At 36.5% G+C, this 13,759-nt stretch overlaps 1 protein-coding gene across 3 annotated transcripts in view; it reads left to right on the forward strand.

Moving 5' to 3' along the window:
- The window catches only part of ADK (adenosine kinase), a 543,710-nt gene extending 535,813 nt beyond the window's left edge, over nt 1-7,897 (forward strand). For 2 of the 3 annotated variants that reach the window (XM_027530299.1, XM_027530303.1), the window contains one exon: nt 7,099-7,897. In XM_027530299.1, the coding sequence (XP_027386100.1) occupies nt 7,099-7,223 (125 nt within the window). In that variant the 3' untranslated portion in view covers nt 7,224-7,897. The remainder of the gene's footprint in view (nt 1-7,098) is intronic. The other variant, XM_027530301.1, reaches the window with a different exon arrangement.
- The last annotated feature ends 5,862 nt before the right edge of the window (nt 7,898-13,759 follow it).

Consider the following 13,759-nt stretch of genomic DNA (forward strand, 5'->3'; position numbering starts at 1 on the left):
TTCTGAAAGAGTCAGTTCCTAGGCAGGCTGATAAGAAGTTTGGGGGTTCCCAAGGAGAGAGGGGTCTGGAATTCTCAAGGAGGAGGAAAGGACAAACATTTTTTCCCTCTACATTCCTTAGGATTATATAACAATAATGTATCCTGCTTGAGGACAGTTTCTGGAAAAAACCTTCAGGCTAATCCTGTTATCTTAAAATGTAAATTATGGGAGTGGGTCTAGTAAGGTCTTTACAACCTCCAGACATTCTTTTGATTCACTGTAATAGCTAATTAAAAGTATATAACTCCATTGCTAACACTAGTGAGGGGGTACTCTTTCTGCCCCCTTCTGATGTCTGTCAGAAGCTTTCTCTATCTCTTTTATACTTTAATACAACTTTATTACACAAAAGCTCTAAGCGATCAAGCCTCATCTCTGGCCCCGGATTAAATTCTTCTCTGGAGGCCAAGAGTCCCGGTGTCTTTCGTGGTTCAGCAACAACCTGTCAATTCTGAAGTGGAGTAAAAAGGAGAACCAATGTAAAGAGCGTACTGAACACAGTATTTGAGCACATTGGAGAACAGCAAACCAATTCTAAACTGTTTTTAATAGATTTGGGGTTTTGTAAAATTAGTAGTGAAGCAATTTTGAAGCTATTTTGGAGATAGTATAAAACTGAGCCAATAAATATTTTGATATTGTTGAAAGCTAGGGTTTTCACTATGGAAAAAAGTACAGAATCATAATAATGGACTGGAGAAAGGTAAGAAAGAGCACTATAAGGGTGGATTGGAACTGAAAGTATTGGTGTCAATTCAATATCTAAAATAGGTCTGTGTACACATGTATATACATACGTACACATTTATGTGTGTACACATAATACGTACATAAATGTGTATGTATGTATGTGTATCTGTATCTGTACATGTGTATAAGTACATACTTCCTAGCTTCATTTGCTGTCAGGGTCTAGAAGCAAAGAATGCACCTACCTCCCACACTGTGGTCTCTAATACCATTTTACCCTAATAGGAAATAGGTATCCTTGGGAAAATGGCAGGTTCTAAGGCTGAGATAGGGTGGGTTTAAGATGAGCCAAGAATATAATTCCAAAAAGTAAGGAAGTACTCAAAGATACTATGAGGGCATATCCAAGGGCACCTGAGCCAGCTTGTAGGTGCTCCCACTGGTAAAAACTGGGACATTTTGAGCACCATATAGAGCTGTATTGAATTATAAACTATTGATTAAAAAATAAAAGTCTGTGCCTCCTTATTGATACATAAATAGATGAAAAATAGTAAATGAGATAAGAGATAAGCTCTTACATATATTGTTGAAAGCTGACAGGTAAATGTGAAGGGAGTGCTGGAGTTAGAAAATCATCATGGTTTAAGTTGCTTCAGTTAGGAATTATGAGTGAATACTAAATTTGGGAGAAGGGATTGGGATTCTTTATAGGGAGCAGAATATTTGCATGGTATTAAAGTGTCTACCAGCAGACTCCTTGTTAGATGCAAGGGAAAAATATAACTATACAGTGGAGAAGTAGGACATCTTGATCAGGTGATCAAAATTATCACCAGTGAATAGCAGCCAGACACAATGTGTTCCTAAATATGATACCCTTGAGAAGCACACAACATAATTTTTCTAGTATTCTGGCCAGGAATGCATAATCTGAATTTAATCATGAAGAAATATCAGACAAACCAAAATGAGCATTACTCTATTAAATACCGAGTAGGGGAAGACTGTATTCATCAAAAATGTCCTTGTCACAAAAGTCGAAGGAAATGTTCAAGATAAAGGAAACTAAAAAGATGACAAATCCTAGACTAAATTCTATCCTAGATGGAAGAAAAATGCTATGAAGGGTATTAATGGGTCATTGAGAAAACTGGAATATGAACAGGCAATTAGATAACAGTATTCTAACAGTATTACTGAAGTCGATGACTATGGTTATCCATGAGACTAGCCTTATTCTCAGGAAAGATGCATAGATAGATTTAAAGGTAAAGGGCATGACAAATGCCACTTCTTCTCAATTAGTTCAGTGGAGAAAATTGTATAAAAAAGAGAAGATGGGCCCAAAAAGAGCAAAATGTTGACAGTAAGTACATCCAGGTAAAGGATGTATGGATACTATTTGCATTGTTTGCAAGTTTTCTTTCTTTTGGCAAGTTTTCTGAATTCGAAATTATTTCCAAATGTAGTTTTTAAAAAATACATTTTAGGCCAGCTAACAATAAAAATCTAAACTTAAAAAAATTGTACTGAAAAACATTATGCTAAGTAAAGTAAGGCAGATACAAAAGGCCAGGGGTGGGAGGGAATGGAGAGTTTAATAAGTATAGTTTCTGTTGGAATAATGAAAATATTCTGGAAATTGATAGAAATGATGGTTACACTACACTGCAAATAAACTTAATGCCTTGAATTGTACACTTTAAAATGGTTGAAATGGTAACTTTGAGGTTATGTATATTTTATGCAATAAAAAAGGTATCTTGGGAATGTTTCTTATTATGAAATAATTTCCTATGATTCTTTAAATATAAGCTCCTTTATTTTTTTAAACTATTTTGTACAACTTGTGAAGACTCATATCAGCTACTTTATGAAGGTTCAACTTATAACTGATTATATAACATCTGTAGTTCATCTCAGTTAGAATTTAAAAATAGTTTGTTAAAGAACCGATATTCACTCAGGGCAAAGGTCTAAGCTTTTTTTCTCCATCCAGGTTTTCCCACTTGTCAAAGCAAATGTCTCTTCAGGGGACTTCACTTCAATCATCAACTAGCTCTTCTATTATAAAGAGGATGCTGGTACTTATGCTTCTCAAAAATATTTCATAAACATAAGCTTTCTTTTTCTCAGAAAGAACATACCAGGAGGAATGAGGAAAACAGATGTTCCTTATAAGTCTTCTAATAGACGTGTTTCCATTGTAAGCCGATCTGACTGAATTTGGCATCTGCTCCATTCACTGTGTGGGCTGAACCGTTTAGTCTCACAGTTTGGCTGAAAGTTAATATTGACCTTTGACTGTTACCTGAAAACTCAATGATAAAATACTCTTACTAAACCTCTTGAGAGAATGATTTCACATTCTAAGCAAATGTCTTCAAAATACATCACTCCATTAACCAAATTAATTATTCTTTGGTTGGGCGTACTTATTTATTTTATTGGATACAGCATTCCCGAAATCTGACAAGGGAGAAGCCTGTGTGGTCAGAATGGTAGAAGAGAAAGAACATAAATCTCTTATAATGCTCTCTACAGGTCACTATACCACAGCTTTTAAATTAACCTTAACCCCTCAGCTGCCCAGGGCCGATGAGGCCTAAAAGTCTGGCTACAGAACAGTTCCTCATTATCATCTATTCTTCTGCGTAGAGTACTGCTATAGCATCTTGGGTTTTCCTTAGAGGGGAAGTAGCCCCAGGTTTTTCTGTTGTTGACTATGGTATTTGTAACTACAACAATTTTTTATGTAGTTTTATTGCAGTATAATTGACATACAATAAACTGTACATGTTTAAAGTGTACAGTTTTACAAATGTTGACATATGTATACACCCATGGACCATCACTATGGACACATTTACTGCGTCCGTACTATTTGGATTGCTTCCAATTTGGGGCTATGCCAAATGAAGCTGGTCTGAACATTCAAATACAAACCATGGTTAAATACCCAGAAATAGAAAGACGGAGTCTTTTGATAGGTGTATGTTTTAAGACACCGATAACTGTTTTCAAAAAGAGTCTTACTTTATAGTCTCATAATCCGTATTTTGGGCTTTCCGGTGTCTCTGAGGTAAAGAATTTGCCTGCCAGTGCAGGAGACGCAGGAAACTCAGGTTCAGTCCCTGGGTTGGGAAGATCCCCTGGAGGAGGAAATGGCTACCCACTCCAGTATTCTTGCCTGGAGAATCCCATGGACAGAGGAGCCTGGCGGGCTGCAGTCCATGGGGTCACAAAGAGTCGGACGCAACTGAATGACTGAGCACATGCACAGGCGATTGGTACTGGAGCGTTTCAGTTCATCTGTGCTCTTGCCAACACTTGCTTTGTCAGTCTTCTTTCATTTTAGCCTTTCTAGCGATGGGCAGTGGTATTTCATGGTGGCTTTAATTAGCATTTTTCTAACAGATAATAATGTTGAACATCTTTTCCTGTGCTTGTATGACATGTTTATCTTCTTCACTAAAATGTTTGTGTAAAAGTGTTTAATTTAGCAAAGTCAAAATTATTTTTTCTTTCATAAAAGTTTACACTTTTTATGTCCTAAGATCTTTGGCAAGTTCAAAATCACAAAGATTTTCTCATAAGTTTTCTTTTCAGTTTTATAGTTTTAGCTCTTGCATTTAGACCTATGATCCATTTCAAGTTAATTTTGTGGTTGGTGTGAAGAAGGGTAGAAGTGTATGTGTTTTTTATGTTCTCACATATGGCCCATCCAGCTCTTCTAAGAACATTTGTTTAAAAAGAAGTCTATTATAATAACATGGAAAAAAAGAAAGATTATCCTTTCTCCATTGAATTGCTTAATACCTTTATAAAAATCAGTTGACCATATAGAAGTAAGTTTATTTCTGGATTGACTGTTCAGTTTCACTGATTTATTTGTCCATTTTAATGCCTGTACCACAGTGTCTAAATTATTTTAGTTCTATAGTAAATTTTTAAATCAAGTACTCTTGTTTTCAGAGTTCTGTTTTAATTAGTCTAAATTCTTTGCATTTCCACATAAATTTTAGAATCAGCTTGTCAGTTTCTTTTAGAAAAGCTTGCTGGAATTTTGGTTGATATTACATTGAATCAGTAGAGGTGATAGCCATATTGAGTCTTCTGTTCTCTGAATAGTTTATAGCTCTTCATCTTACTTAGCTTGTTTTTTATCTCTCAGCATTGTTTTTTGTTTGTTTTGGGTTGTTTTCTCAGCATTATTTTGTCATTTTCAGTGTTGAGGTCTTACACAGCTTTTGTCAGATTTAGGTATTTCACATGTTTGGTAGTATGGTGAAGAGTATTTTTAATATCAATTTCTAACTGTTCATTGCTGGCATGTACAATTGCTATATATACACACATTACTAGTACAAAAATTCAGTTGATTTTTGTATAGGAATCTTACTTACATCCTGCAACTTCACTAAACTAACTTAGTAGTTCAAGTTAACTTTTTTCTAGATTCCATAGGAATTTTTAGATAGACTAGGATTTCTCAGTTTGGGTATTATTGACATCATAGGATATTTAGCAGCATCCCTGGGCTCTACCCTCTAGTTGCCATTAGCACCCTCTGGCACAAATATGACATTGCCACATGTTCTCCAGGAGGCAGAATTGCCACTGTTGAGAACCATAGATATAGGTGGTCATGCCATCTGCAAATGAAGACAGTTCTACCTCATTTTCAATTTTGATGCCTTTTCTTTCTTTTGTTTGCCTTAATGCACGGGCTAGAGTCTACATTACAACGTTTAAGAACAAACATTCTTTCCTTGTTCTCAATTCTAAGGGGAAAAACACTTCATCATCCTCTATTAAGAATGATATTAACTGCAAGGTTTTCATAGAAGTTCCCTTCTGTTACTAGTTTGTTGAAAGTTTTTTTTAGAAATCCATCCTGGGTTTCATCAAATGCTTTTTCAGCATCTATGAAGATGACCTTATGATTTTCGTGATTAATATGGTAGATTACATTGATTGATTTTTGAAAGTTAAACCAACCTTGCATTTCACCTTATCATGAATTACTATCTTTTTAAATATACTGTTGGATTGGATTTGCTAAAATATTTGCATCTTTTCTGATTATACTATCAGAGTAAAGCTGGCCTCAAAGAGTGAGTCAGAAAATATCCTTTTTAGTTTTCTAGAGTTTGTATAACATTGGCATTATTTTTCTTCTTTAAATGTTTGGTAGAATTCAGCAGTGACACCATCTGAACTGGAATTTTCTTTATGGGAAGCTTTTTAATTTTAAAATTAAATGTTTAATAAACACAAGGCTATTCAGATTAACTGTTTCTTCCTGAGTGAGCTTTGATAGATTGTGTATCTCCAGAAGTTTGTCTTACTTGTCAAATCTGAACACCTTATAGTTCTATAACACTTTGTTGGCATTAAGTTGTTAATAACGTTTCCTTATCCTTTTAGCGTGCGTAGATGCTATGGTGATATGATGTCTCTTATTATCAGTAGTGACCATTTATGTCTCTCCTCTTTTTTTTTCCTTCTCAGTCTGTGTAAATGTTTATCGTACTTTGATTCCTATTTCCATCTTCTTAACTCGGTAACTGTCAGGCTCTGCCTGGGTTTTCCTTCCATGAATCATGGCCTGGTAGTTTTCCTCATTTGTTTCCCTTCTTTCATGTATCTTTTGTGACTGATGTACTATATTTGAAAAACTTAGTTTCATATACTTTGTTTTTAAAGTTGTTTCTGAAGAAAGGGTAAATCTGATTCTTTTATTTCATCTTGATTGGAAGCAAAAGGCCTCAGCATTGTTATCTAATCATATTTATTTTAATGTCAAACTGATCCATGGTGCTTGACTCTAGATATTATTTCTCTGATACTTCTGGGAGTGAAAAAGGTGTATAAATGGTCCTTCATAACTTTTCAACTCTCAGATTTGTTCTTGGAGAGATATCCAGATGAGCGAGTTTTTCCCAAATAACAGTTCTCTAGGAATAACAGCAATACAGAAGGAATTTAGAGAGATAGGCAGAGGTTTTAGAGCTCTGCTCTAAACCTATTTAGAGCTCATAATTTCTCAGCTATAAAGACCAAAGATAATACTATTTGGCCAGTAATTCTTTCTTACAACCTTTTATTGTCAAAGTTAAAGGAAAGCATGAGCGTTTATGCCTAGAAAGACTAGACTGACTTGATGATGGGTTGTTACGTCCCAACTTGAGCTCTTTAAAAGAATTCTTAGGGAAGAACCCTCTAACCCCGGAGGTTTGACACTTCACTATCAAGACTAAAGAAAGGCATAGGTATGTAGACCATATTTTGTTCTGACCATATGACATTTCTGATGCTATTACACAGTACTCATGTTTCTCCCTTCTGTCTGTGTTCCAGGTTTTCTGTCTCAGCTGGTCTCTGACAAGCCTCTCACTGAATGCATCCGTGCTGGCCACTATGCTGCAAGTGTCATAATTAGAAGGACTGGCTGCACCTTTCCTGAGAAGCCAGACTTCCACTGATGGAAAAGCATGAAACTGCATCCCAGGAGTACAGACACTGCCCTGATTGTTTCCTGAGAATTCCCATATTAATAAAAAAGAAAATTAAATGCCACCTTTCCTACTATAATAATGTTGATTCTTAATTTAGGGGGTACAGTAATGCACAATAGAATCTTTGTTCTCTCAACAACCTAAAGTAGGAGGTTTATTTCCATAGTCTGATAGTGCCAGGTAAATGTCAATTAAACAGAAATATAGTATTTCAATTGATTTTTGTTTCATTTTCCATTGCATTGTAAATTCATGTGTACTAAGCAAAGTGATCATTTTTTTACATTTCTGCTTTGAATGCAGATGCAATTTAATATAATAGATTTTTTAAAGGAATTAAAGATAATACATAAATCTTTAGCTTTTATACAAATATATTTAATTCAGAAGTGTGTTTATACACATATACACACATGTGTTCATATATGTACCACATATATACATGACAAATGGTTAAATAAGGTGCAGAAATATTTATCTTTGCAAGTTATGCAGGTTCATCAGTGTGTACTCAAACATGTAATAAATTTTGGATAATTAATTTGCCAAATTATAAGCTATATTACAATATTCAAGTCATAATCTTATATTTACTTACGGTACTCTGTATTTGATACAAATAAAAACTTGTCATAAAGGGCTTTTTTTCTGTCTTTGTCCTGTACTCAGCAAACTAAGGAAGAAAGATAACTGTCTAATCCTGGGTCCTGAAATAGCTGATCTGTTTATGGAGATAGAAAAAACAACATAACACATCAAAAAATAACTTAGTATTGGAGACCAGTAAGCCACTGTTTTCAGGAAGACGGAATGGTATGATATAACTTATGGGGAATGCCCTGGCAGACCAGTGGTAAGGACTTCATATTTCTGCTCCAGGAGGCACAGCTTCAGTCCCTGGTCAGGGAATTAAGATCCTACATGCTGGGTAGCATACCTCCCACCCCCCAAAAAATCTTAAAAAAATGGAACCTCTAGAGTCAGACTTACTTACCTTGATAAGAGCTTAGCCTCTTGAACGTCAATTTCCTTTCTATAAAATGGAATCATAACCCCTATGTATGAGGTCATTGAGATGATTCAAGAGGAGATACTAGGTACAAAATGCTTGTTACAAGTCTAATAAGAACCTACTATTGTTATGATTATTGTCACTGAAGAAGAAGAAAATCATAGTTATAAAACCGAATTCATAGAAAAGTGTTCAGGTTTTTGTTTTATGTTTAAGAAGACTTTTAGGTCTTCTGTGCTAATCTTTTTTATCATTGTTGAGATAAAATTCATAGGCCATAAAATTTTTTATTTTAAAGTATACAATTCAGTAGGTTTTCGTGTATCCACAAAGTTGTGTAGCTATCACCAATATCTAAATCAAGAACATTTTCATCACCCCAAAAGGAAACCCTTTTCTTCCCAATTCAATCCCCATCCTCTTGATAACCACTAATCTATTTCCTGTCTCTCTAGATGTGCCTATTCTTGATGTTCATAAAAATGGAGTCATATAATAATGTTTTCTTTTGTGTCGGGCTTCTTTCACTTAGCATGTTTTCAAAGTTTACTTATCCTATGATATTTTCAGTACTTCTTTTTATTGCCAAATAATATTTCTTTGAATACATATGCCATATTTTGTTTATCCATTCATGTTGATGGACATTTCAGTTGTTAATGACCCAGGTAACCCTTTGGGGCTATTATGAATCATGCTGTCATTAACATTCATGTCCAAGTTTTTTATATGGATGTATGTTTTCAATTCTTTGGGGGTATATACCAGAAGTGGAATTGCTGGATCACATGGTAATCCTATGGTTAACTTTTTGGGAAATTGCCAGACCTTTCCAAAAGGACTGCCTTATCTTGCATTCTCACTGAAAAGGTTTGTGAGTTTCAATTTTTTCACACCCTTGCCAACACTTGCTACTCTCGTTTGATTATAGCCATCTTGGAGGGTATAAAGTGATATCTCATTGTGTTTTTAATCTGTATTTTCCTATTTATTAATGATATTGTATTTACTGACCATTTGGATTTCTTTCTTTGGAGAAATGTCTATTCAAAGTTATTGCCCATTTTTCTTTTTTTTTCTTTTTTTTCTTAATTTATTTTATTTTATTTTTTAACTTTACAATATTGTATTGGTTTTGCCATATATCAAAATGAATCTGCCACAGGTATATACATGTTCCCCATCCTGAACCCTCCTCCCTTCTCCCTCCCTGTACCATCCCTCTGGGTCGTCCCAGTGCACCAGGCCCAAGCATCCAGTATTGTGCATCAAACCTGGACTGTACTGTCCATTTTTAAATTGAGTGGTTTGTCCTTTTATTGTTGAGTTGTAAGCATTCTTTGTATGTTCTGTATATTATCAGTCATGTGATTTACAAATATTGTCTTCCACTGCTTGGGTTGTGAAGCATAGTTTTTTTTTTTTTCCTTTTGGCTGGGCTCTGCAGCTTGTGATTGGGCTTCTCAGGTGGTACTAGTGGTAAAAAATCCTCTTGCCAATGCAGGAGACACAAGAAACGTGGGTTTGATCCCTGGGTCAGGAAGATTCCCTTGAGGAGGAAATGGTAACCCACTCCACTATTCTTCCCTGGCAAATCCCTTGGACAGAGGATCCTAGTTGGCTACAGTCCATGGGGTCCCAAAGAGTCAGACACGACCGTGCACACGCGTGTGGCTTGAGGGATCTTAATTCCCTGATTAGGGATTGAACCCGTGCCCTTGGCAGTGAAAGCATGGAGTCCTAATCACTGGACCGCTAGGGAATTCCCCAGATGTTTTTAATTTGTATGAAAGCCAGTTTCTCTTTTTTTTTTTTGGTCAATTGTGCTTTTGGTTTCATGTCTGAGAAACCATTGCCTAATCCAAGGTCATGAACAATTAACATCTATATTCTCCTCTAAGAGTTTTATAGTTTTTGCATATATTTGAGTTGGGAGGTCTAATTATCTTGCTTCTGGATATGCAGTTGTCCCTATACCTTGTTAGAAGTGACTAGTTTCTCCACTATTGTATTGTCTTGGGGTTTCCCTGATGATAAAGAATCCGCCTGCAATGCAGGAGACCCAGGTTTGATGCCTGGGTCGGGAAGATCCCCCGGAGAAAGGAACATTCCAGCGTTCTTGCCTGGAGAATTCCATGGACAGAGGAGCCTGATGGGCTACAGTCCATGGGGTCACAAAGAGTCAGATACAACGGAGCAACTAACACTTTTACTTTCACTTTAATCGTATGGTCTTGGCACCCTTGTCAAAAATTATTGGCCATAAATATAAGGTTTTATTTCTGGACTCTGAGTTCCATTAGTCTGTATGTCTGTATATTATCCTTATGCCAATCGGGACTGTCTTGATTACTGGAGCTTTGAGTAAGTTTTGAAATCAAAGTCCTCTAACTTTGTCTCTCAAGGACAATTAGTTTTTGAGTGTTAGAGTATCTTTATCATATTAAAACTACTACAGAATGTCTTCCTCTTAGATCAGTAGTTCTGACACTGATAAACCTTTCCTATTCTTTTTTTGATAAGAAAGTCCTTTACCCCAAGGTTATTGATAAGTACCACTCACTGGCTAGACTTTTATGACAGTCACTATTTTTAAGAGGTTCCAGAAGCATGCTTTCTGGTAGTAATTAACATGCACACAGATCACATAACTTTCTTGTATTAGCAAAATAGTCATTGGGATGTGTGTATTTTTTTCTTGGATTTATGGCATACTTTTTTTAGTTTTCTGTTTTATTAAAGGACAAGGGAAAAATAATTGCTAGCCTTGCTGACCAGGTCTCAAGAAAACTGCCTCTTAACTGGCTGTCAGGCATCCTCTTCTCTTGGCTAAATTTTTCTATCTTGGAATGATGAATAGCTAACCTAGTTCCCCTTTATAACATCTTGATTTAACAGATAGCTGAGGGAAGACATACAGGACTGGGAATGGGGGAAGGGATAGTGAAGTTGTCAAGAAAACATGGGTTCTGGTCTCAGGTTGGCTTCAAATAGTTGAGTGACTCTCATTTTATGTATTGGGTTGGCTAGAATGTTCATTTGGGATTTTTGTATGATGTTACAGAAAAATCCTGAACAAACTTTTTGGTCAAACCAATAATTATGAAAATATAAATGCTTTGGTTGTGACATTCCTAAAGGATATTATGTATGAATGGTTTTAACAAGGCTGCTTTCCTGAATCTGGGAAAAGATGGTCTTTACAAGCCATTCATTTGCTTGTTACAGTTGGGTGAATTGGGTGGGCATAGGAAACCCATGCCTCAGGGGTGAACCTAGGTGATCTGGAAAATTAGATTAAAAAATACATGTACTTACTTTAATTGGGGATAATTACTTTACAATAGTATGATGATTTTTGCTATACATCAATAAGAATGGGCCATAGTTATACGTGTGTCCCCTCCATTCTAAACTCCCCTCCCACCTCCTGCCTCACCTTATCCCTCCAGGTTGTCGCAGACCACCCAGCAGCTTTGGATGCCCTGCTTCATACATCAAACTCACACTGGTTATGTATTTTACATAGGCTAATGTATATGTTTCAATGCTATTCTCTCCAATCATCCCATCCTCTTCTCCCACTGAATCCTAAAGTCTGTTCTTTATGTCTCTGTCTCCTTTGCTGTCATGTATGTAGGACTGTCAGTACCATCTATGGTATTTTTCTTTCTCTTTCTGACTTACTTCACGCTATATAATAAGCTGTAGGTTCATCCACCTCATTAGAACTGACTCACATGCATTTCTTTGCGTAAGAGAATTAGATTATTGAGGCTGGCCTAGTCTCAGCAGGTGATCAAGTTTGCCTGAAAACTGCTGCCATGATGTGGAAAAGAAAACAATACCAAACATTTGGAAACAGGCTGGGTGCCCAAGTATTAGTATAGCAGAAGAGAAGAGAAAGAAAAAAACAAGAGTGGCTATTGAGTTTTCTTCTAGTTTTTATTGAAGGCAAAAGAGGGTGTCAGAGGATGAGATGGTTAGATAACATCAATGACTCAATGGATATGAATTTGAACAAACTCCAGGAGACAGTGGAGGACAGAGGAGCCTGGTGTGCTGCAGTCCATGGGGTCTCAGAGTCAGACAAGACTTAGCAACTCAACAACAACTCATTTTCGTATCTATCTTCATGGCATATACCTTTAAGTATTGTTTCTGTGAATCACGGAAGAGTAATTTTGATTTTAGATCAGGGTGAAAGAAATACATTCTTTATCTTAAAGTCCAAGCAACCTTTGCTAAAAGCTATTGTTCTTACTCAGTTATGTAAAGCAACTGTTATAATTCTGTATCTTTTCTAAAAAAAAAAAGGATGCATATTATAGATTGGGTTTTTAGGAGTTTGGGGGGGATTTTGTTGTATTTTGTCTGGGTTTTTAGGGGCATAATTATTTGGGGGCTTGGGGGCAGTGTTTTTTTGGTTTTTTTTTTTTTTCCACACCACGCAGCACGAGGCACTTCTACAACCGGGGATCAAATCTGAGCCCCCTGCAGTGGAAGCACAGAGTCTTAACCACTGGACCACCCGGGTAGTCCTAGATCGTTTTAGATAGACACAAGCCTACAAAAGAAGCATGTGTTTGGCTAGCAGTCTGAAAATACCACCTGTATTGAAATATAAAAACATGCACTTACTCATTTTTGTTACTCCATTACCCTCAGAAAAAGTGTCCATTTAATAATATTTTCACTGGCTATAGTAGGTTTAAAATGTGAACAGTTTCTTTATGATTCAAAAGGTCCTTCTAGTCAAGGCTTTGGTTTTTCCAGTAGTCATGTATGGATGTGAGAGTTGGACTGTGAAGAAAGCTGAATGCCGAAGAATTGATGCTTTTGAACTGTGGTGTTGGAGAAGACTCTTGAGAGTCCCTTGGACTGAGATCCAACCAGTCCATTCTAAAGGAGATCAGTCCTGGGTGTTCTTTGGAAGGACTGATGCTAAAGCTGAAACTCCAGTACTTTGGCCACCTCATGTGAAGAGTTGACTCGTTGGAAAAGACTCTGATGCTGGGAGGGATTGGGGGCAGGAGGAGAACGGGACAACAGAGGATGAGATGGCTGGATGGCATCACCGACGCGATGGACGTGAGTTTGAGTGAACTCCGGGAGTTGGTGATGGACAGGGAGGCCTGGCGTGCTGCGATTCCTGGGGTTGCAAAGAGTCGGACACGACTGAGCGACTGATCTGAACTGAACTGAGTAGTTCCAGAAGTCCTTCACTTTGTGTCCCCTTGGTCAAGTTCTTGAACTGCCCTAAGCCTTGGTTTTCTCAATTCAAAATGAGAATAGTGAGTAAGAGAGTGTTAATAGGAGAACGAGACCATTTTATCAATAGTAAAATAAATTTGAATATGTGGTTTGATATTTTACAAAAGCACCAAAGCAACTGAATGAGAGAAGGAAAATCTTTTCAATATACAGTGCTATTACAACTTGATACCTTTATGGGATAAAAAATGAAAAATCTTTTCAATATACAGTGCTA

Source organism: Bos indicus x Bos taurus, chromosome 28 (genome assembly GCF_003369695.1).
Source record: "Bos indicus x Bos taurus breed Angus x Brahman F1 hybrid chromosome 28, Bos_hybrid_MaternalHap_v2.0, whole genome shotgun sequence".
Lineage (NCBI taxonomy): Eukaryota > Metazoa > Chordata > Mammalia > Artiodactyla > Bovidae > Bos > Bos indicus x Bos taurus.